Below are 24732 nucleotides of genomic sequence, written 5' to 3'. Positions count from 1 at the left end.
TAATTTTCTTACAGATTACATGTAAAACCACTGATGATGGCTTAGCCATTAAGGGCGCGGGTCGAAGAGAGTATGGCCAGAGTGCGGATGGTCAGGTGGACTTGGGCTGTGTTGGCTGGACTGTGCGCTCTGGCCACCTGCGAGGTAAGTTATTTCATATTCTCCTCAGTTCATTTCTGTCATAATCGAAGCAATAATTAAATGGATTCCGATATGTCCAATCAGCTCAACAATCACTTCCTAGCTATTCAACACCAGTCGCAAGTGAGAAGGTAACGCAGCATAACTCACGGTGATTTCTGCAAGAAAAAAATTGCTGTTGAAAGACTGCAGCAAATCAAAACGATGAATGATTTTTCGAGATTGGTAATGTACGTAATAGTATTGGTTATAGCGAAACAGTTATTTTTCACATATAATTAGTAAGCATATTTAGACTGGCTATAAATCAAATCAGAAACAAAAACAGATTTGAAGAAGAAGAAAATATTTATTGAAATAGGTAGTCCTGATACACAATATTATATTAAACATATCACATAGAAATTGAAAATAATTATATATAATAAAAACTTAAAATGCAAATATAGTTCAAAATTGAAAATAAAAATTTTCAGTTTGAAAAATAATGGTATAGGTATGCTATTAAAAATACAATGCAATATAGGTGCAGCTCCAATACAATGATAAAAAGCAGAAAACAGCATACAAATACTATATTTGTTAATATTATCTCACCAAGTATTATTCTATCAAGCATTATGGATGGATTTCAATAAAGGTTTTTAAAAATACATGATGATGGAGTAGCTTTAATTTCATTTGGTAATTTATTGAATGTATCAAACCCTTCGCAAAATAAAGAATTCATGGCACTTCTCCTATTTGTGCTGTATAAATGCAAATTAGTATGATTTCTTGTGGCATATTTGTGCACTTCTGAATTTAAACTAACAAATTCAAAAAAATATGAAGGTGATAAGGTATTCAGAATTTTATATATAAATGTCATAGTTTTCAACATGATCAAGTACCTGCTTTTAAACAACTAGTTCAAGAATTTTTTTTATTGGTGGTAATGTATTTATAGGTCTGTATTCACTGGCCTTGATTGTATTGCTTACCTTTTGAATGGGGACTATAGTACTAACTTTTAACGGATTTGGAATTTTAGAAGTTTGAAGAGAAGTATTTACAAGGTTCAACATTATATGTACACATGTTTCAAGATGACTTTGAGCATTTTGGAATTTAAAATTTCATGAACATTGTTTTTGTTGTCTAAGGAGTTAACAATTAGACGTAATTCATTCATTGTTAATATGTGAAACTTGGAAAATTAGGATATAGATTATAAATATAATTTTTTTTTCCAACTCGTTAATTAATATTGAATTAAATTACTATTACAATGGAAATTGAATTATAAAACTTGTATTTCACTATGTAAGAAATTAATAAAAAATAAAGGTGCGATTTTGTTCCATCCTTTACATAAAAGAGGACGTATGCTTCTTCACTCACAAGCGACTTTGGTGAAATTGGTGACACGTGTGAATCGTTGTATTTGTGCCACGCGCCAGTATACGGGTGTCTGCAGTATGCAGTATGGCCTGAACAATTCGTTCAGGCCAGTCTCAACTCCTTATACTGTAGGTTAATGGACAGACTCCCATCAGAAAACAACTACTTCCCTAGCTAATACCACAAAGGGCGTTGGATTATCCGACAGGTATCAGTGCAGGATTCTTCACTGAAGTTATTCCTCATATGCTGTTGGCGATACAACTGCCGCAATAGAATTTCAATTATTGGATCACAAGTATGCTCACTGACTATATGTGGAAAGTTTCCTTTCCTTATGGGAGGAATTGGGCAAATTTTGGATATGCGGTTGGTTACCTCGTTCACAGGTAGATGGGGCGATGACAAACATGTTGTTTGTTGTCCGCTTCAGCCTTGTTCAAGGAAATCATCGACTTTATGTTAATGATAGACACTACCTCGTACTAACGAGTGGCCAAACAGCTCGAACATGTGTACCAATAATTGAAAATCTATAGCGGGAGTTGTTTGCCAACAGCATATGCAGGAATAACTTCAGTGAAGAATCCTGCACTGACACCTGTCGAATATAATCCAATACACTTCGTAGTATTAGCCAGGGGTTTAGTTATTTTCCGATGGGTGTCAGTCCATTAACCTACAGTGTAGGGAGTTAAGACTGGCCTGTACGAATTGTTCTTTCAAATGGTTTGAAAACAGTTATTATTAATCTCATGCTGATAACTTTCAGTTCAGAAGAAAAAAAATCGGTTGAATATTTTTACTGCAGAAAGAAATCGTCATGAAAAATTTACCACGACGGAGGAATTCGAAAATGATAGCATGGCTAACATTATTAAAAATGACGCAAATGCACAATCTTTATGAATTTCTCTTCAATTTTTTTGACGGAACAAGCGGTGACAACTCCTTCAAAGTTAGCGGACATAGTTCTAGAAGTTATTTGATTTGTTTTGAAACGTACAATCAGTTAACGAACTGAAAGACATTCATTATATTTTTTCTATTTTTTACTCATTCCACAACCAGTTTTCAAAATAGAAATTTGATACCATATTGTAGGCCACGCCTAACTCAATGCATGATTCATATAATGCCAATGAGAAGAATTCAGTGAATCAGGACCGTAAACTCAGTTCATCAAAAAAAAATTGAAATATTCTTAGGGAACTGGTTGAGGGTACTATTTTAATTGTAGATATCATAACTTCCTAACTAATTCTTTTGTCGATATCTCAATGAAATTCTGAAAATATTGAACATATTATGTTCTCTGGTTTCAACTTTTTTATGAAATAAAATTTCTGTGGACAGATACATTGCTATTGCGCAACCGCAATGAACCTGTTTTGGGTCGGAGCGTCACGTGTGATAAAAATAGGATCTCCTACGACAACAGGACCACCATACACGGTCAGTGTATGATGGTCAATGGCTGGTGTAATTCACTATAACTTCCTGCAACCTGGCCAAACCATCATAGCAAAGTCCTAGTGTGAAGACATCGAGGAAATGTACCAAAAAATGCGTCAGCAGCTGCCGTCACTGATCAATAGAAGAGGTTCAATCCTGCTCCAAAAATTAAACAAATCAAGCGTTGAAGTTCTGCCCTACCCACCATACTCCCCAGACCTCTCGTCAACGAACTACCATGTTTTCGAACACTTCGATTACTTTCTCACCGATAGAACCTCCGCCCATCAGGACGTTTATCGACATCATCGAATCCCGAGCACCCAATTTCTATGCTGACGAAATTAATTGACTCGTACAAAAGTGCACTGAATCAAATGTCGCTGATTTTTAATGAATTGAATAGATGTTTACTGTAGACTCATTGAAACGGACAAAACTATTGAAACAATCTGATAGAAGGAGATTAAAACGGATCCAAAGTTGGTTATCACAGGTAACGACTGCATAAAGTTTGCATTGTGAACGACGGAGAAATTGTTCACAGGAATGAATCGTATCAGAGTACAATTGAACCAAAGTATTTTACAAAAAGCACAATTTTGTTTTTTATTTGATTCAGGGTTTTCAGTGATCTATGAAGAAAATAATCCACGTCGTGGTACCCTGGTAACACAGATAGTTGTTGGTTCACAGATGGATCAAAAACACCTTCAAGTTATGGTGCAGGTGTTTTCAGTTGCAAACCCAGGACAGAGATATCAACCTGCCTAGGAACCTATGTGACTGTATTTCAAGTGAGAATTCACACTATTGAATTGTGTGCGGAGAGAATGAAAGAAACAAACCTCATACACAAGTCAATAAAATATTCTCAGATAGTCAAGCGGCATTTAAATCTCTTGGATCCTACCGAGCAACGTCTAAATTGGTAGCACATTCACAAAAGCAACTCTTCTCGGTGGGAAAACTCGACATATTGTCTCTGATCTGGATTCCTGGCCATACTGGCTTGGAAGGCAATGAGACTACTGACTCCCTTGCAAAGCAGGGTGCCCGTACCAGAACCTGTTATTGCCATCGCCTAAGGCTTTGTCAAACAAATATTGAATACCTGGATGGCTATAAGACTTACGGACTTCTGGCAGAATCTTCCAGGATTGGCTCACTCCAAGGCGTTTATTCATCCTTCGAAGCTTGATACCAAACTGTTGTTGGACTATAGTTGGACTACAATTTCTAACAGGCCTTCTCACAGGTCACTGTCATTTGAATCATCATATACAGAATCTCGGACTGTCGGAAGATAGTGTGTGTCGAATCTGTTTGGAAAATGATGAAACAGCAGAGAACATACTTTGTGCCTGCGCAGCTGGGGACTGAATCAGGTTTTGAGATTTCGGCAGAGCCGTACTCTTACCATCTAACCTGCAAGACCATTCACCATACAAATTAATCGGCTCCGTTGGAAATCTGGATGTGAGCCACACCGCCGCCGAGGCCGGCCTCAATTCATATGATTTAGAGAGGGTGTTCAACAAGATTTTCCGATAAGTCGATGTACCAAAAATATCTCAGGGAATTGATTGAAACATGTAAATAACTGGAAAAAAAGCTAGAGATGGAAGAAAATCTACTCGAACGAAAAACAGATAGAAATCGTTACGTCTGTAGTAAATGTTATTCACTACAGTTACAGCCATCGACGAAAAAATACCGCAGAAGACATAAGTAAGTTACAACCCTATGAACTGAAGATATAGCATGAATCAATTGAAGATGGCCCGAACAAATGCATGCAGTTTCGTTAGTTTTGAGCAACAGAACGATTTAAATAACAAAACCAACGTGAAGAAATTTAATTGGCCGTTTCCAATAAATTTAAAATGATGAGTTATAATTCAATTCGGAAATATTCGGTCTGTGTCAGTGTGATTCAGTGTACCGACTGCATACACCTAAAGTACAGTAAATTGAGATTCAAGGCAGAAAATAACCTCATTTTTTTAAATTATTTGCCATCTGGTAAGAACTTTATTGGTAAAATTTTCAGTACCGGTCGGAGTGGTAACACTTGATTATCTGGATCATAAAACTTTTCGTGCTTCTACCTGCTAGTTGTTTGGCTTTTGACTAGGGGTGAACTTTTACTTGTCACTCACCTCTAACACTAACTCGAGTTCCAGCTGAGTAACCCTGCAGGATACAAGTGGCACCCAAAACTACAATCGTTGAGCTATTACGCATAATTAAGAGACGAGGAAATCCCCAGTTACCAGTTGTTTCACTTCACCTTCGAATGGAAAGAAAACGAAGTATTCTACAAGTACCCCAGCCAAACCAGCATACATCTAGCGGAGTGATTAACACTGGAGTAAGCTCCCTGCAGTTCCGGGAAGCAAAGAATGCCGGGTTTCGGTTCAGAAACGCTAGGAGGGGGATCAGCCAATCACAACACTGTGGCTTAATTTCGAGTCAGCCAACAGGATCTCCCTCAGGCAGTACTGTACCCACACAAATATGAAAAGTATAAAGAAGTGGATCGCAGCGCGCCTTTTTACGCCACAAACATACATGCGGTGTAAGATACAGGCAACGCTGTATTCACGGACGGGGAGCAAGATTACATGAGAGGAGGACCCACACCAAAAAATACCACGAAGAGCTTCAGGTTCGCATCCTCAAGGAGAAAACGGTGGTAATGAAACCCCTGGCGGTCATCAGGCCTCTACACTGCCAGGTCAAACATTTATATACTACATGGAAACTGCCAGCAAGCTGAATAAGGATCAGATTTGCCTGTGGCATTCACTAACTGGTCCCCTTGCAGCTAGACAGAGTAGCTCAGCCGCATCCCCCAAAGTCAGCTCTTCTACTGCTGAAGTGGGTGCAGTGCCGCCTGTCAAGAAAGAAGAGGAACAAGCCACCAGACGTGTTTGACAAGAATGTCACAGCGGGTGGGAAAAATCAGTGTTGAAAACAACAACTTTCTACCATATCAGACACGTACTGTTGTCAGCTGTTGTTTGCTGGCACCTCCGCCATCTGTAATTAGAACGAAGAAGTCGGTAATAAATTATTTCCAAGTTGCCGGCCCTTCTAGCGTGGAGCTAGCAGACGCTTTGCTTCTTTCTTATGCCAAAACAAAAAGTACAGAATATAACCGCAAACATGACTTACTTTTGAGAATCTGTAATTCATCTCTGAATTCCCATTTCATCTACATTACGATACTCCTTCAATGAATGATAATCGCTGGGTGATTTTGATGCATGAAAAAGTAAGAAAAATCATAATTACGCAAATCATACTCTTGGTTGCTTTCTGCAACCGTTATCGGTTTCTCGAATACTCACCTATTTATTTCAGATATACATCAAATTGATACTAAAAATACTGTTATAATAATGTAATATTTTACAACATAATATATGGACATAAAAATGTGTATACTGATTTCATTGTCTATATTTCGATGTTTGAGAGAAAGTATAGTGTTGCGTCTTTATTTGTAATTTTCTGTTTTTATTACTATTATTATTGTTGGCATGGAGCGACTTCTAAGGGCGCATGCTCAAGACTCGATTGAAGTCTGCTTATCTATCAGAACCATAGATGAATAGTGACCTACCTACGATCTCATGCTAAGTACGCTACGTGAATCGCTATTATTTTTACTAATTACTTATTTCGCCGTGTGTGCTCTAGACTCTGTGTCATCTTCGACTGTTTGGTAACTCATTTTAACTTCCCGTTTTGTTGTACAATCCAGTGAAGCTGAAGAAAGAACACTCCAAGAAAGGGCCCTTTCAGAAGCAGGGATTTGTGCTAGGAATTCGGTGAGTTCGCTTTATGCCACAATTCATACAGTCCACTCTTGTTTTCATTTTTATTATTTTTTAAGTATTCGAAGACGCGACATTGGTCCTTCGAACCGAGATTACTTTGAAAATATATTTTTTTATCAATCCAATTTTTTGTTTTGATAACGCTCACAGTTCCATTCCATTCATTCAGTCAGGCGCAAAGGAGAGTTGAGAGATCGTAGTGGGGATATCGCAGTATACAAACACATCAGGTGTCAGTTGTTTCTTTATCACGAACAGTGAATCTATAAAAAAAGCATTTGTTTTTCTCTTCATTTATCGCATTCGCTTCAGATTGTTTACAATTTGTACTGGCTTAGAGTTCAATAATGGCAGATAAATTGAAAAGGTACAAGGCTTGGCGGACTAGCGCACTTAACGAAATTTCTTCCTTGCAGGGAATCGCAAATTTGGGCAAAAACTAATAAATCTCAACATACTTTGTTCAAAATTAGATATGCTGAGATAGAAACTCTCAGAGATGAATTCATGAAACACCATAATAATATTTTGGTTAGTTTATCTAGCGATCCAAACTTTGAGCTGGATCAGGAAAATACCTCAAAGGAAACATTTTTAGAATCATATTATGACATTCGCACAATATACGCAGATCTATTTGAAAATAGTTTACAATTGAATCAGACTGTTGAAAATACGAATTCAATTTCCGATAATTCGCGCATAAGGTTACCTAAAATGGAACTTAGGACATTTTCTGGTGATTACAAGGAATTTCCATTGTTTATTGATCTTTTCAACAATACGGTTCATAATAACGGATCACTGAATGATTCTGAAAAAATCAATTATTTAGTATCGTGTTTAGACGGACCTCCTTTAGCATTAGTAAAGATGCATCCTTTAGAAGGACCCAGTTATGCAACTGCATATGCAAGTCTTGTGAAGAAATATACTAATGAAAGATTCAGAGCTACGGCTCACTGGAATGAGTTAGAAAATTGTCCAGAAGTTGATTGTGAAAATCCAATTTCGTTTCGACATATGTTGGATGTTTTTTCAGAAAATTTATCCGAGTTGAGGAAGATGGGTCTTCCTATTGATGAGTGGAGTTTTATTTTGGTTCAAATGTTGATTAAGCGTATAAATCCAGAAATGATGAGAGATTTTGAGCGAATTCATTGTTCTACCTCTATTCCAAAATACATGGATTTATATAGTTTTTTGGATAAACAATGTACCGCCATTGAAGCTTCAGCTTTTTCATTCACTTCAAAATCAAATAAAAGTTCAGATACCAGTAATAAGTCAAGTATGAATTTCCGCTCTAAAGGTAAAGGTAATTTTTCAAAAAATGCTTCATTTTTTTGCTAAAACTGAAAAACGCATTTCAAATAATCAGTGTCCACTTTGCCAGAGCAAACATTTACTATATACCTGCCCTAAATTTCTTGAGAAAACTGTTACAGATCGCTATAATCTTTGTAAATCGTTACATCGATGTTTTAATTGTCTGAGCAATATGCATGATATTCGGACCTGCAAGTCAAATGTCTGTTGTCGGTGGTGTGATAAAAGACATCATTCCTTGTTATGTTTGATGGAAAAATCAACTTCATCAACGCCTCAAACCCAAACATCTACATCTAATTCTACTGTTGGCAACACGCCTGCTGCTCAAGAAGTTGCTACTGTCAACTGTGGGTGTGGATTTACCAAACGCAATTCAGTGGTAATGTTAGCAACAACACGCGTTGAAATTTTGAGTAATCGAGGAAATTATCACAATTTTCGTGCTTTATTAGACCCAGGAAGTCAAAGTACATTCATTACTCAAAAAGCTTTCAACAATTTAGGCTTGCCAAAATATCATTTGTCTTTGGCTGTGCAAGGATTAGGTGAAACTAAAACTGTTACTAGTTCAGGTGGGGTAACATTGTGTATCAAACCATATAGAAAAACTTCACCTGTATTTACAACTGATGCTGTTATTTTACCAAAAATATGTGAAAAACTTCCCTCCACCAATATTTCTATTCAAAAATGGCCACATATCTCCAATATTGAGTTGGCAGATCCTAACTTTAACTGTCCAGGTCAAATTGATCTCCTTTTAGGCGCAGATATATTTCCAAAAATTTTGTTAGGAAATCATTTGAAGGGTGGAAATGGGGAACCGTACGCTTTGGAAACAGTATTTGGTTATGTTGTAATGGGTCAATTCAACTGTGACGCTTCGCCTTCACTAAATTCATTTTTTTGTAAGATCAATTATACATCTCTAGAAAACAATATTAAAAAATTTTGGGAGCTTGAATCTGTTCCTGATGTAACCTGTTTATCACTAGAAGATAAGATGGCTGAAGATTTATATAAAATGTCAACTACAAGGGATCAGTCTGGGCGCTTCATTGTTTCATTACCTTTTCGAGACTCACCCCCTGTATTTTCCCGAAGTAGATGTCTTGCAATCAGGAGTTTTTTAGCCCTTGAAAAACGTTTACAAAAGCAACCACATATATATAAAGATTATTGTTCATTTATGCGAGAATACTTAGACCTTAATCACATGGAATTAATTTCGGAAAACAAAGTACCAATGAAAAGTTATTATATACCGCACCATTGCGTAATTAAACCTCAAAGTTCAACAACAAAGTTGAGAGTAGTATTCAATGCGTCTGCCCGTGATCCAAATGAATTATCACTCAATGATTATTTATTAACTGGTCCCAAATTACAACGTGATATTGTCACGATCCTGTTAAATTTTCGCATACATAAATATACCCTATGTGCAGACGTGCAAAAAATGTACAGGATGATTTTAATCACTCCCGATCATCAAGATTATCAACGCATTATATGGCGTTTCTCGCCATCTGAACCTCTTCAAGATTATAGACTGCGCACCCTTACTTATGGAATTTCAGCCTCGCCATATCTGTCACTGAAAACTATTCAGCAATTGGTGGCTGAAGATGGTGCCAATTTTCCGCTCGCATCTGCTTCTTTGTTGTCCGATTGTTATATTGATGACATCGTAACAGGTCATGCGACGTTTGAAGGTGCTTTACGTCTTCAAAAAGAGTTGATAACTCTATTGAAGAAAGGAGGCTTCGATCTACGTAAGTGGTCGAGCAATGAGCCCTCCTTACTGTCTCATTTACCCAAATCATATTTAGACACATCTCCAATTTCTTTTGATCAATGCCAAGAAAACCTCCATAAAATTTTAGGATTATTTTGGAATTGTTATGAAGATAACTTTTCATTTTCAGTTGAAGTATTGAATAGACCTTGCACGAAGCGAAATTTACTGTCCGAACTTGCTCGTGTATTCGATCCATTGGGAATTCTTGCCCCTATAACTTTTTCAACAAAATATCTTATTCAACAGTTATGGGTTTCAGGTTTGGACTGGGATGAAACTCCCAATGAACGAATTATTCAATATTGGTCACGCTATAAAGAAGAATTGAATTCACTGTCAGGAATTCAATTACCCCGCAGATTATTACACAATATTCATTTAGAATGTGAACTACATGGTTTTTGTGACGCTTCCGAAAAAGGTTATGCTGCTGTCATTTATTTTCGTGAAATACAAAATCAGAAATCGAAGCTATATTTTGTCTGTGCGAAATCTAAAATTGCCCCGCTCAAGCGCATATCTATTCCATGTCTGGAGTTGTGTGCTGCTGTACTCCTCTCTTCTTTAATGTCATTTGTCCTTAGTGTATATCAAGGTAAACTTAAATTCAGTTCTATTTGGGCATGGACAGATTCGGAAATTACTCTTGCATGGATTAAAGCTTCTCCACACAGATGGAAAACTTTTGTGAGTAATAGAGTCACATATATTCAGGATAAAGTGTCGCCTGAATTATGGCATCATGTTGATTCGAACGAGAATCCTGCTGATATAGCATCTCGTGGCCTTCTTCCATCTGAGTTGCTAAATCATCGTCTATGGTTTCAAGGACCCACTTTTTTGCAAAATTTTCAGAATGATTGGCACAAGTCAGATTTGAAAATGTATACCACGCATGAAGAGGAACGCAAAGTTGGTTTGTTATTAGTAAATCGATCACACTATTTGAGCGAAATATTAAAAGATATATCATCATTCGGAAAATTACAACGAATTTTAGCATATTGCCAACGATTCATTTTCAATTCGAAAAATCCGAGAAGCAAAATATCTGGTTCTCTTTCCTCTAAAGAGCTTCAAAACGCAACGAAACTTCTTGTTAAACATACTCAACAACTAGCATTCTCAAAAGAAATTGAATCGCATAATTTTTCGAAGCCGCTCAAAAAATTGAATATATTTATAGACAATGAGGGACTTCTCAGAGTGGGAGGTAGATTAACAAATTCTAACCTATCTTACGATAAGAAACATCCGCTCCTTTTACCTAGTAACTCAGATTTAACTTATTTAATTATTGAACATTTTCATAAAAAGTATTTCCATGCAGGTATACGAACTGTACAGTTCTTACTATCTCAACAATATTGGATTTTGGCATCAAAACGCGTAATTCGCAAAATTTTGTCTCGATGCATGGCATGTTGGAAGACGCACCCTGTATCATTACAACCTCCCATGGGGAATCTTCCTCTACCACGCATTTCACAAATTAAGCCCTTTTCTAACGTTGGTGTGGATTATGGTGGTCCACTTTTTATCACTATGAATAAACGTAGGGGATCAAAAACTATCAAGGCATACATATGTCTATTTGTATGTATCGCTACAAAGGCGATTCACATCGAACTCGCTTCAGATCTTTCGAGTGACGCATTTTTAGCAGCTCTTCGCCGTTTTGTAGCTCGTCGAGGACGATGTTCTTCGATAAGCAGTGATTGCGGAACAAATTTCATTGGAGCTTGTAGTCAACTTAAACTTTTACAAAAGGCCGCGTCCTCTGAGAATATTGAATTTCACTTCAACCCCCCTTCAGCACCGCACTTCGGAGGTATTTGGGAGGCGGGAATCAAATCAGTAAAGAGTCATTTGAATAAAACAATCGGAGAACAGGTTCTGACATATGAAGAACTTTATACGGTGCTGGTTCAAATTGAATCATTATTGAACTCTCGTCCATTAACACCTTTAAGTTCAGATCCTAATGATATTTCAGTTCTAACTCCCGGCCATTTTTTAACTTTAGAACCCCTGTCTGCCGTTCCTGACTCCGATCTCACGTCAACTCCTTTGAACCGTTTATCGCGCTGGCAATTACTCCAACGAATCCATCAAGATTTCTGGCGTCGATGGAAAATTGAGTATTTGCATACATTACATCAACGTAGCAAGTGGATTAAACCGATGACTCCGGTTGCACCGGGTACATTAGTTTTGATAAAAGATGTTACGCCCCCACTCCAGTGGACTTTAGGTCTGTAATATACTGAACTCAATAATTTGATGGAACTCAGAATATTCACCACTAATATTAATATAAATATTTGTTCTGGAATAATCAAACAAGATGTTTCACTTTTCATATTCTATTTCCCACTGACTGGAATGTCAATATAAAAAATATATACAAAAAAAAACATTCCCGTAAAAACAATATACCACCTCTCGATGTACATACAGAGTGTATCTATAATGAATATCTTACATCTCCTCCCTTAAAAAAAAAATAAAAAGTTGTATTTCATTATTATTAAAAAAAATTTATTAATAAGTTAATCTATCTGGAGGTTTAATTAATCGTCTTGGTCTACTGCTAACTAAATTGTCACTATTTAAAGAAACAGTTGGTTGTCCGTCATTTGAACTATGTTCCTCATTTTTAATATTTTCTGTTATTGAAGACGAACGAAAATGAAATTTTTTTATTTGGTTTAAATGACGTCTCCACTGTACATTACCTAAATCTGGCACACGTACTACATATATTGTTTTGCCAATTTTCTTTACAATTTCCGCTTTTATCCACTCTCTCGAGTTTTGTTTTCGGTAATCCCGCACTGTCACTTCTTCCCGGGTTCGAACACCAAAAATCTCTTACCATTATGATACATTTTTTGATTATATTGTGCCACTGATACTCGATTTCTTATCTCTGTTTGATCTTTCGGTAACAAGATATCAAAACGAGTTCGCAAATCACGACCTAATAACATTTTCGCCGGACTCTCTTGGGTAGTGCAATGCGGAGTTGTTCGATAATCGAATAAAAAATTGTTCAATGCCAAGTTAATGCAAATATTCCTATTTTTGCCGAAAGCATTTCTCAGTGCATTTTTCACTGTTTTGACGGCATTTTCCGCCGCTCCGTTAGAGGAAGGATGAAAAGGAGGACTCGTGGTATGCGTAATTTGATTTTTCGACAGAAAATTTTTAAATTCTACCGAACAAAAAGTAGTACCATTATCAGTTACTATTTGATTAGGAAGTCCAAAACGGGCAAAACAAGATCTTAATATTTCAATTGTCAATTTCGAAGTAATCGAAGTCATAGGAAAAACTTCGATCCATTTACTAAAAGCATCTAAAATGATTAAGAATTGTTTACCAAGAAAAGGTCCCATAAAATCTAGATGGATCCTAGACCAAGGTTTGTTAGGAAATGGCCAATGGTGTAATTTTGCTTTATCGGGAGATTTTTTATTTATTAAGCAACTTTCGCAAGATTTACAAATTTCTTCAATTTTGTGATCCAGGCCAGGCCACCAAAAATATGAACGAGCGAGGCTCTTCATTTTAATGATGCCCATATGGGATAAATGAAGACTTCTTAAAACATCTGCCTGTAAACTTGCTGGAATGATTACACGATTATTCCACAACAAACAATTTGATTCAATGCTTAAGTCGTTTCGAATTTTGTAATAACTTCGCAAACGTTCATCTGAATTTTGCCAAATTCCACCTTCTCTGATTTTTTTAATAACTAAAGATAAAATTTCATCCTTGGCCGTGGCTTCTGAAACTATCTTAAAGTCAATTTGAAAATGTTCATTCCCCAAAAAATATGTCACGTAATTTAACTCTACCTCCTCAACAGAGGATTCTTCTATGCTTTGAGGAAGTCTTGATAAAACATCCGCCTTGTTTTCCTCGGACTGAACTACTTCTATATTATATTGATAAGCCGATAATAAAAGTGCCCACCTGCGCAGTCTATTGGCTGCAAACTGGGGTATACTTTTATTTGGATGTAAAATATATGACAATGGCTTGTTGTCTATAACTAAGGTAAAAAATCTTCCCCATAGGAAATTATGGAATTTACATAATCCAAAAATTATCGCTAATGCTTCTTTTTCTAAGGTACAATATTTTTTTTTCCCTTTCTAATAATGTTCTTGAAGCATACGCGATGACTTTTTCAACACCATCAGACATTACATGTGTTATCAATGCTCCCACCCCATAGTCACTTGCATCCGTAATAAGGCGCAAGGGTAGTTCCTGTTGATAATGTACCAAAACTGGTGCCGAAGACAAAATATTTTTTACTTTTATGAATGCAGATTCACAGTCCTCCGACCACTTCCATTTTGTTCTTTCTTTTAAGAGATTATATAATGGATGCAACAATGTTGACAAACTTCTGACAAACTTGCCATAATAGTTTATCAAACCTAAGAAAGATCTTAATGTGGTTAGGTCGGTAGGCCTAGGCGCATTCTGAATAGCAAAAATTTTTGTTTCAGATGTATGTAAACCTTCTTGATCAATATCATAGCCCAAATAGGTAATTTTTGGTTTAAAAAACTGACATTTGCCTAAAGCAAGTTTTAATCCTGCTTCTTGGAGTCTGGATAATACTAATTCTAAATGAAATAAATGTTCATGTCTGTCTTTTCCAGTAACTAAAATATCGTCCAAAAAACAAACTACACCACTAAGACCTTGCAGAAGTGTTTCTAGAATTTTCTGGAATTTTGCCGGAAGACTCGCTATTCCAAAAGGAGCACGGTTGTACTGGAACAATCCTTTATGAGTAGAAATTGTCATGAGTTCCCTGGATTTTTCATCCAAACTAACTTGTTGGTATGCATTAGAGAGATCAAGTTTAGTGAAATGCACACCACCTTGTAACTGAACAAATAAATCGTCTATTTTGGGTAACGGGTAAGAATCGACCTCAATAAACGGATTAACAGTGACTTTAAAGTCTCCACAGAGACGCACAGAACCGTCTTTTTTCAAAATAGGAACAATGGGTGTTCCCCATTCCGAAAAATCAATCGGTTGTATAACACCCAAGCTCAATAAGCGTTCTAGTTCTTTCTCCACTTTTTCTCGCATTGCAAATGGCAATGGTCGTGCTCTGAAAAATTTAGGAGGTGTAGATTCCGATTTCAATCTGATTGAAATTCTGCCTTTTTTAAAATTACCCAGTCCCGGTGAAAATAAATTATTATATTTATTCAATAAAAAAATTAAATCTTTGGGGAGGTCTACTCCTTCTAAATTATAAACTGATAGATCAAACAGATTAAAGAAATCGCGCCCCAGTAAAGGTGGACCCCCATTTTTTATTATGAAAAAATTCAAAGTGGCAAATTTTTCCTTATATGTAATATTACATGTTATGAAACCTAAAGGAAATATTTTTTGACCATTATACAGACTAAATACTTTTTCTGTATTTTGAATGGATTTGCCGATGAAATTTTGTTGATAAAATGTTTCAGATATTACGCTATAACTAGCACCTGTATCTAAATTAAAAGTAAATTTTTTATTATCTATGAATAAATCAACCAGTACTGGATCAGTTTTACCATCGACATTAAATAAAGAAAATTCTTCTGATTCTAAAAAATTATTCCCGGCCGATGATTTGTTCAAAGATTTTTTATTTGGACACAATGGGGCTAGATGGCCCTTTTTATTGCAATAATGGCAATAGCAATCTCTAAAAAAACACTTATCTGATACATGATTTCGACGGCCGCAAACAGTACATTTGGAAAGTTTACTCCCTCTTGCTGCTTGAACTTTTTTTCTTCCTCCGCTGGAACTGTTGACCTCACCTGTTTGTGGCCCAGCTGACTTAGACGTGGAAGGGCGAGCATGCGCGGAATTTTTCGTTGCCTTGAAATAAATTTCCGGTTCCTTCTTTACAGCACTAAAGCAAGATGGCTTACTAGCACTTTTTGAACAAGCAATTTCCACTACCGATGAAAATGACACCGTAGCTTTTTCTTCAAACAACCTATCTTTCACATGTCCGTTTTCGTAACCTATTACAAAACGGTTCACTAACGCGTTTTCAATTTCCACAGCACCTCCGAACTCACATTTGGACACTAAACTTCGCAAACGGGCTGCCCATTCTCTTGGGGTTTCGTTTGTAATTTTCCTTGACTCGAAAAATTTTTCTCGAAAAGAAAACACCGATGCTACTGACTGAAAATGTCCATCCATCATTTTTAATATTTCCGCATAGGACTTTTTTTCGGGCTCCATAGGAATGCACATATCATACAATAACTTATAAGCCTCTTCATTTAAAAGACTCAAAAGTATGGCACGTTTACGATCCTCTTCAATGATCGAATTTGCCGTAAAATAGTTTTGCAAACGTTTTTTATAAATCGACCAGTCCGACACTGAAGGTAAAAACTCCTGAATGTGACCGGTATACTGCATTATTTTATCTGCCATACCAACGACAGAATTCACCACTGATTTCCTCGTCGCCACTGTAATATACTGAACTCAATAATTTGATGGAACTCAGAATATTCACCACTAATATTAATATAAATATTTGTTCTGGAATAATCAAACAAGATGTTTCACTTTTCATATTCTATTTCCCACTGACTGGAATGTCAATATAAAAAATATATACAAAAAAAAACATTCCCGTAAAAACAATATACCACCTCTCGATGTACATACAGAGTGTATCTATAATGAATATCTTACAAGGTCGAATCACTACTTTGAAACCGGGTAGTGACGGAATTTCCCGTGTTGCTGTGGTCAAAACAAAAAATGGTACATTAACACGACCTTTGGTCAAATTGTGTCCTCTACCAATTGAGGAGACAAATTGATTGAAATTCATTCTTTTCTTTCAACTTGAATATATTTATTTTTTTGACATTAATATTGCTTTTTTTTTATTTTAGAAAATTATAATTTTGTTTCGAATTGGAAAATGCATATTTAATCATATGCATTTTGGGGGCCGGTAATGTTGCGTCTTTATTTGTAATTTTCTGTTTTTATTACTATTATTATTGTTGGCATGGAGCGACTTCTAAGGGCGCATGCTCAAGACTCGATTGAAGTCTGCTTATCTATCAGAACCATAGATGAATAGTGACCTACCTACGATCTCATGCTAAGTACGCTACGTGAATCGCTATTATTTTTACTAATTACTTATTTCGCCGTGTGTGCTCTAGACTCTGTGTCATCTTCGACTGTTTGGTAACTCATTTTAACTTCCCGTTTTGTTGTACAATCCAGTGAAGCTGAAGAAAGAACACTCCAAGAAAGGGCCCTTTCAGAAGCAGGGATTTGTGCTAGGAATTCGGTGAGTTCGCTTTATGCCACAATTCATACAGTCCACTCTTGTTTTCATTTTTATTATTTTTTAAGTATTCGAAGACGCGACATATAGTGATAGTAAAGTTGAATAGTGAATATCACAGTAGGTATACCTACATTTTTGTAGAAAAATTTAAAATGTGAAATAAAAAGTTTTTAGAAATGAAAAAACAGATTTCTCATCTATTGAAATATTTTATGCTAAAGGGTGATGAATATTACCTGATGAATTACAGTGAACTCAAATAATTTTCAGATTCATCTTTAATAACTAATGGATAATATAACCTACGGCACCTATAGTGTTAATAATAAATGGAGTAGCATGCAGAATAACTCGAGAATGTATACATTCCTACAGTTTCAAAAGTGGCCCTTTTCACTTTTCACCCTTGTCAACATCAAATTCCAAAATGTTCTCACTGCCAGTAATGAAAATAATTGTTAGAAAATGACAATGACTGACATTTATGCTTCGAAATCGAACATTAACAATAAACAGAATTCATTCACAACCATTCGAGTCAAAAACGACTGATAATATCACATTTTGAAGATAATATCCTTTCATTAGTAACAGTGACCTGACCTTTGAATGTCAAAATCAATCGCACTTGCTCATGTCGAGACGTCAAAAACTGATTCTCTGATATCTGGCGCGCATTTGAGGTAGCAACTATGCATATATTTTCAACTACCTATTACTTTATTCATTATAAAACTATTAGCTTTGCTGAAATCACGTGAGTCTGGAGACTCTGGGATCTTGGATTATATACGGGGTCTGTTCAAAATATAAAGTGAATGTTCAAATTTAGCAAGCTACGTGAATTTGATTCAGAATTTTTTTTATGCTGGTGCACTCGTCTCGAAAATATGTTTACATTTTTGGCCGTTCAGCTTGTTCAGTTTTCTCATTTATTATCTTATGCAGACAATTTGAAGTTAGCACAGAATAAAAATTTAGCTTTGAACAGTGAAAAGTTATTTGTATAAAACACATTTGATAAAATATGGTGTGTACGCATTCATTGAAACACTTTTCAATAGTCCTGATAGTGGTGTCAAAATCTTCCTGTTGAAAATGAAAAGGTCAGTGAATGAAGAAATAATATAGCAACAGATTCTCAAAGAAATACTCTCTAGCAAGAATGAATTGAAGAACGGAAGAAAAAACAATTTTTTGATATTTGGATTGAAGCAAAAATCCAACGAAATAACTCCTGAAAACATATGTAATACCATCAACGACCTACTGGAAGTGAACATCAATCATCAAGACGTTAACGATATTTACCCTTTAGGTCGCTCCGCTGAGAAACCAATTAAAGTTGAACTAGTATCTCGTTTGAAGAAACAGGAAATTTTCAGAAATTGTAGCAATGTTAGTGGGACAAAAATATACTTTGTCCATGATCAAACTGAGGCACAAAGAGAAGAAAGTAAAATACTGACGAAATATTCATTACCGAACTTACTGGTTATTTACAGAAAGCAAAGAACAAATGTACTCATTTGATTTGAAAGGGTTATATTTTTAGGAGTGATTAATTTTTTGGGAAAGAAAGTTTTTGGCTTTCTACTACTCCATCTGATACAAAAAAATGGATGAGAGAATCTTCCAAAGAAAGGAAGAATTAATCAATTTGAAAATAAGTAACTCTATACATGGATGTGTAGATCATGCGAAGAAGTAACTTTCAGACACAAACTGAAAGAAAGTCCTCCTGAAACAGCTACTTTCATATAAACATTGAATTACACGAAAGAAAAGAATTCTTTCGAAACAAATACTTCTATATGAACACTGAATTATACAGAAGATACTTTTCTCTATTCTATCGAACATATGTTCGATATACAAACTGAACTAAGACCTTTCTGATAGTGAAATAGTTGAAGAATATAACAATATATTGAACACAGAGGGATTCATTTCATATATTAATGAAGTAACTATACCAAATAGTGGTACTTGTCTAGACCACATTTTTGTCAAAAGTGACTTGCAAATTAATTCTCGTATCTTCAAAACGAGTATAACCGATCACTACACAATTGCCATAACAATTGATTTGGATAAAACAGAGATCGATAAAGGAAAGGAAACAAAAAAATTCACTAATTACGGAAAACTTAAACAAGATCTATTATCAGAAAACTGCGAAAATATGTATACAACAGAACATGCCAATAATGCTGCAACAAAATTTGTGAATAAATTACGATATCTTGAGAAAAAATACAACTATAACTAAACCTAAGAAAAAACATAAAGTAAAAAAATCCTGGTTTACTCCGGAGTTAACAGAGTTCATAAATATAAAAAACAGAAATTATCAAATTCTACTGAAATATCCCGGGAGCAAAACACAAAAAGAAGAATATAATTCACTGAAAAATAAATTAAATAGGTTATTGAGAGCTGCCAAGAAAAAATATGCTCAGAAAATAATAAATAACAGTTAAAACTCAAAAGAACTATGGAAATGTGTCGATGAGATATGCAATAAATCTAGACCTGAAACGAAAATATCGATTATTCAATCAGAGAATGGCTCAGTGATAAAAAATACTTTGGGAATTTGCAATAATTTTAATGAGTACTATGCAAATCTTGGTCAAGAATATGCCCTAAAAATTAAAGAATCGGGTAATTTACAATTACAATGAACAAAGATTACAGAATTCAATATATTTATCAGAAACTAATGAAGAGGAGGTTTACAAAGTTATTACGGAATTAAAACAGAAGAAATCTCCAGGTCATGATGGAATTCGCTCAGAAACGCTCAAATTGATTGTCAATGAAATTAAAACGCCATTAATTCACCTAATCAACGAATGTTCACAAGAAGGCTGCCTTCCCAAAATATTCAAAATTGGAACAATAAAACCACTTTTCAAAAGTGAACACAAAACAATAGTGAATAACTATAGGCCTGTATCACTGATCCCAAACGAGCCAAAGTAATAGAGGAAATTCTGAAAATAAGATTAGTGAATTTTACTAGGAAATTCAAATTGATATCTGATCAGCAATACGGATCCAGGGAGGGAAGATCAACGGAAGATGCAATACAAAATCTAACTACTTGTATTTACGAAGCTCTTGACAAAAAAATCCAGCAATATGCATCTTCGTTGATTTATCCAAAGTTTTTGATACTGTCAATCATACAAAACTCCTGAGAAAATTAGAGAACTGCGGAATACGTGGGAAAGCTTGCGACATTTTTGAAAGCTATCTATGTGATCGAGAACAGAGAGTTAGTATCGATGAAATTATGAGTTATCCCAAAATTGTTACTTATGGTGTTCCACAAGTGACGGTTCTAGGACCAATCCTGTTTACAATGTATTTGAATGAACTATTGCAGATACCAACAAAAGGTAAAATTTTGAGCTTTGCTGACGAAACGGGTGTCTGTATACCGACTCTTCATGGAACCAATTGAAAATGTCTACAGAAAAAGACTTCATTGAGATCGAAAAATGATTCGATCAATTTTGAAAAAACCAAATATTTGCTTTTCACATCATACTGGAGTACATTACCTAATATGGGACCCCTAAATATAGAAAACAATAATCACATACTTGAAGGCGAGTCAATAAAATATCTAGGTATCTATTTAGATAGACATTTTCGATGGCACCTACATATGGAAGAAATAATCAGAAAGTTAAGAGGTACACTTTCTAAAATCAATAAGTAAAAAAACTTTCTTGGCATTCAACATTTGAAAACGTTGTACTTCGCACTTGTCCAATAAGAACTATTCTATGGTGTGATAGGTTGGGAAGGAGTGAATGATTGTTATCTTAGGAATCTAAATGTCATACAGAAATGGATACTGAAAAGTATATTTAATAGAAAAAAAAAACTCACCCAACTGCTGCCTTATTTAAAGACGCGAGTGTATGTGATATCAGACAACTTTTTTATATGAGCAAGTAATGATAAAAAAAAAACAAAATAAAACCAATCATCCACTTCTACAATACTAGGAAAAACGGAAACTCTTTAAATGCACCACGATGCGACAAAACCAAAGGACAAAGAAATGCAACATATCTCGGACCACGCTTATACCAAATATCACCAGAAAAAATAAAAAATGTCTCACACAGTTCTCACATATTTAAAAGAGAAGTGAAAAAATTCATTCTGAATACCAAAAGACCTTTTTTTTTCAGATTTTAATAATGAAACTATTTCAAACAGCAATTTAACTTAAGCATTTGTTGAGCAGACGAAAATAACTATGTATTCTGTCTGAAACTACTGTCTCTGTTAGATTAAGTATTTATACAGTTAATTACAGTGTATCCTTATCACGAACAAGCTATAGATTTCTATGGCTTCTGTGACTATCTTGTTTATTTTCCATAGCACTCTATGTAGTGTATATCAGTGTATGCGATAATAAACATATATTATTATTATATTATTATCATTACTTGAAATATTGACAGTGGCATACGGTGGCTGTACTCTGAGTCAGGAAAATGTTCACAACTGGTACAAGTTTTTCACAGATGATTTAGCAGATGTTGATGATGAAGTTTGACCTGAATACCCCAAGTACATCAACACGTGATAAAAATGTTGAGAAAGTGAAGAAAAATGTTATGGAGAATCGTAGAATCTCATTGAATTTTTTTTTTTCGAAAATTTTGGGGTTGAAGCGTGTGACAGCGAAGTTTATTCCAGAATTGCAGAATCTTGACCAAAAAATTTGCCTCGAAGGGACATAACTGTTGACGAATCATGGGTATATAGTTATGACATCGAAACTAATGTCCAATCGTTTCAATAGAAGAGCCCAGAAGCGCCAATTTTCGGCCGAAAAAAACACCATTATCATGTCCCAGCCACCATAGTTGCCAGATTTGGCTCCTGTTATCAATATTGATATGATCCATGAGGGAACGGTATTTTGCGATGAGTGTGGAAATAAAAACCAAAACGTGTATATCAGAACCGCTTCGAGGATTGATAACGCTGACCAAAGGGGGCTCACTTTGAAAGGGACAAAATGAAAATTGATGAATGAATAAATATTTCTTGAGAAGAATTAATAATCACCTTAGTTTTGAACAGACTTCGTATGTTTTCGGTTGATTTCATGAAATGATTACCTGTGAAGAAATATTTGAATATTTCACCATATTCCTGACCTGATTTGGGTATATTGATGAAAATATTGCATTTATCAGTTGACGCACAATTTCACATACGAGTATTAGTGTGAAATCAGTCAAAGTTTTAAGTGAACGCTCTCGAGACTGAAATCGATTTGAGGAAATTCTATTGTATTCATGTTTTGGACTTGCTTTCACGTGAGTCGAAATGTCAGAATCACAAAGTGTCGATTCTAGCTTGAACAATATGAAAACATACCTATATTACTAATGCAGGAATATATATCCTCCCTCCAGTAATTTATTCCAGCGGCCATACTTCCAGGTCTTAACACTACACTAAAGTTTTCGAACTATTACAAAGGGGAATTATGTGTCTTTAAGTTTCTTGATATTTATCCTGGACGAAACTTTGGCCGAGTCAGTAATCGACGTCTAAACTCCAACACGTGAATAATAGATCATTAGGATGGAAGATAAACAAAACATTAACTGTCTGACAAATATTTGGATGTGGATGTCATATTGAACGTTACAGACACTAAATTTCATCGTATTATAGATTGTCAATAGATCGCGACCATCATCCCAAGACGAATAAAATTATAGTAATGATACTTATTATCATTCAATATTATACAAATATGAAATAATAACCTAGCAAATCATTTGAATGAATATAAAATAATATATGAAAAATGACTTGTCGAATGACAGGTACAACCCCCAATTTTAAAAACGGGAAGTATAGGCTTGTGATATATCGTTCGAAAGGTCTCTTCATTCTCTATTCAAAAATGTTATCGCTTTCGAATTTGTTGCAACAATTAGAATAAAATGAATTAAAATCATGTGGTTACCGAAATTCGATAAAATACACTCAAAACGTATTGCAATATACTCAAAACTCATTTCATGTTGAGGTATTGAAAATAAGAAAGTAAGCAAAAACCATAGCAATGTCCTTTTTAGATGGTATCCTTTAAAAAAATGACAACGTTACTTTAAAACGCTTTGTCAACTTGTTTGGTATGTTACAACATTAGTTGTCAGTGTTTCAATTTAGGTTTGAGGGTCGTTAAATTCAAGTCTGACAAATGGTTTACAAATTATTGGTTATGGAGGTAAAACCCGAACACAACAGCCTATTTCATGAGAAATTTCCTAATTTGCTTGCTATCTCAAGAAAGAATAGGCAAAATAAAGAAGCAGTTTCGCGAGCTTGGTCATGGGGCAGATAAAAAAAGCAGCTGTCAATGCAAAGAGTGATGAACTCAAATTAGATATGATGCTTGAGTTTGAGGAAAAGCCACATACATCGAGTAGACAGGCATCCACTACATTCAATATTAGCCATATATCGATAGTGAATGAAAGGAAATAAAATGCATTCTTATAATATGATACCTACTCAGGAGCTAATGAAAGACGATTTTGATAGAAGAACAAATTTTTGTGAGCAAATTATGGACATGTTGGACAAGAATATCATCCAATTAGAAGACGTTATGTTTCCTGATGAGTGTACTTTGTCTCTTAACGGTCATGCTAATCGGCAAAATTGCCGCTATTGGTCAACGGAAAATCCTCGACATAACATTTCTCAATCGGTGGATAAGGAAGCGATGATCGATTGAATGGCCAGCGCGATCACCTGATCTTTCATCATTAGATTTCTTTTTATGGGGATATGTAAAGAGCAATGTGTACAAAACTAAAACTTCAGATTTGAATGATTAAAATGAACGAATAACGCTTGCGATTAGATCGGTCACGCTTGATATTTTCAATAATGTTAGAAGATAGTTTTTTTGAGATTAAAATGTTGCCAAGACGTTCGCGGTGAACATATTGAACATCTACTTCGTTAACATCCATAGTTTTTTTTCGTATTCTACATTTCATTACGTTTTACATTACATTTTAGTTTTTGAGTGTATTTTATCGAATTTTGGTAACCTATACTTCCCATTAAAAGAATTGGGCGTTTTACCTGTCATTCGAAGGGGGTTGAAGTTAGGGGTGGCATTTTTACGTTGAAGACTGTCAAATTATGATTTACATCTGACGTGTTTTGGGATTTTCTCAAATATGTACAGTAACCAAAATTATGAATTTATTTCATTTGGCTTTTACACACTGTATATAGAGCTTCATTGGGTTCGTGAATACTATGTTAGTTCATAAACGAAACATTGAGTTATAAACAAAATATTTCTTCAAGAATACAAAGAG

At 35.2% G+C, this 24732-nt stretch overlaps 1 protein-coding gene and 1 long non-coding RNA gene across 3 annotated transcripts in view; one reads left to right on the top strand and one right to left on the bottom strand.

The window, feature by feature from the left end:
* Positions 1 to 24732, top strand: part of LOC111505874 (uncharacterized) — a 404328-nt gene that overhangs the window by 275643 nt on the left and 103953 nt on the right. For both annotated transcript variants that reach the window (XM_074180136.1, XM_074180135.1), the window contains exon 2: positions 15 to 144. In XM_074180136.1, coding sequence (XP_074036237.1) covers positions 73 to 144 — 72 coding nt within the window. In that variant the 5' untranslated portion in view covers positions 15 to 72. The remainder of the gene's footprint in view (positions 1 to 14; positions 145 to 24732) is intronic.
* Positions 12 to 23007, bottom strand: LOC111514636 (uncharacterized). Its single transcript, XR_002723399.2, has 2 exons — positions 22757 to 23007; positions 12 to 299 (listed from the first exon to the last, which is right to left on the bottom strand). It is a non-coding gene; the product is annotated as an uncharacterized lncRNA (long non-coding RNA).

The sequence above is a fragment of the Leptinotarsa decemlineata genome, unplaced genomic scaffold (assembly GCF_025532065.1).
Source record: "Leptinotarsa decemlineata unplaced genomic scaffold, Ldec_3_MD MMD2_tig00026294_RagTag_RagTag, whole genome shotgun sequence".
Classification (NCBI taxonomy): domain Eukaryota; kingdom Metazoa; phylum Arthropoda; class Insecta; order Coleoptera; family Chrysomelidae; genus Leptinotarsa; species Leptinotarsa decemlineata.
Note: the sequence above shows the minus strand (reverse complement) of the source record. Positions and strands in the feature narration are given on the sequence as shown.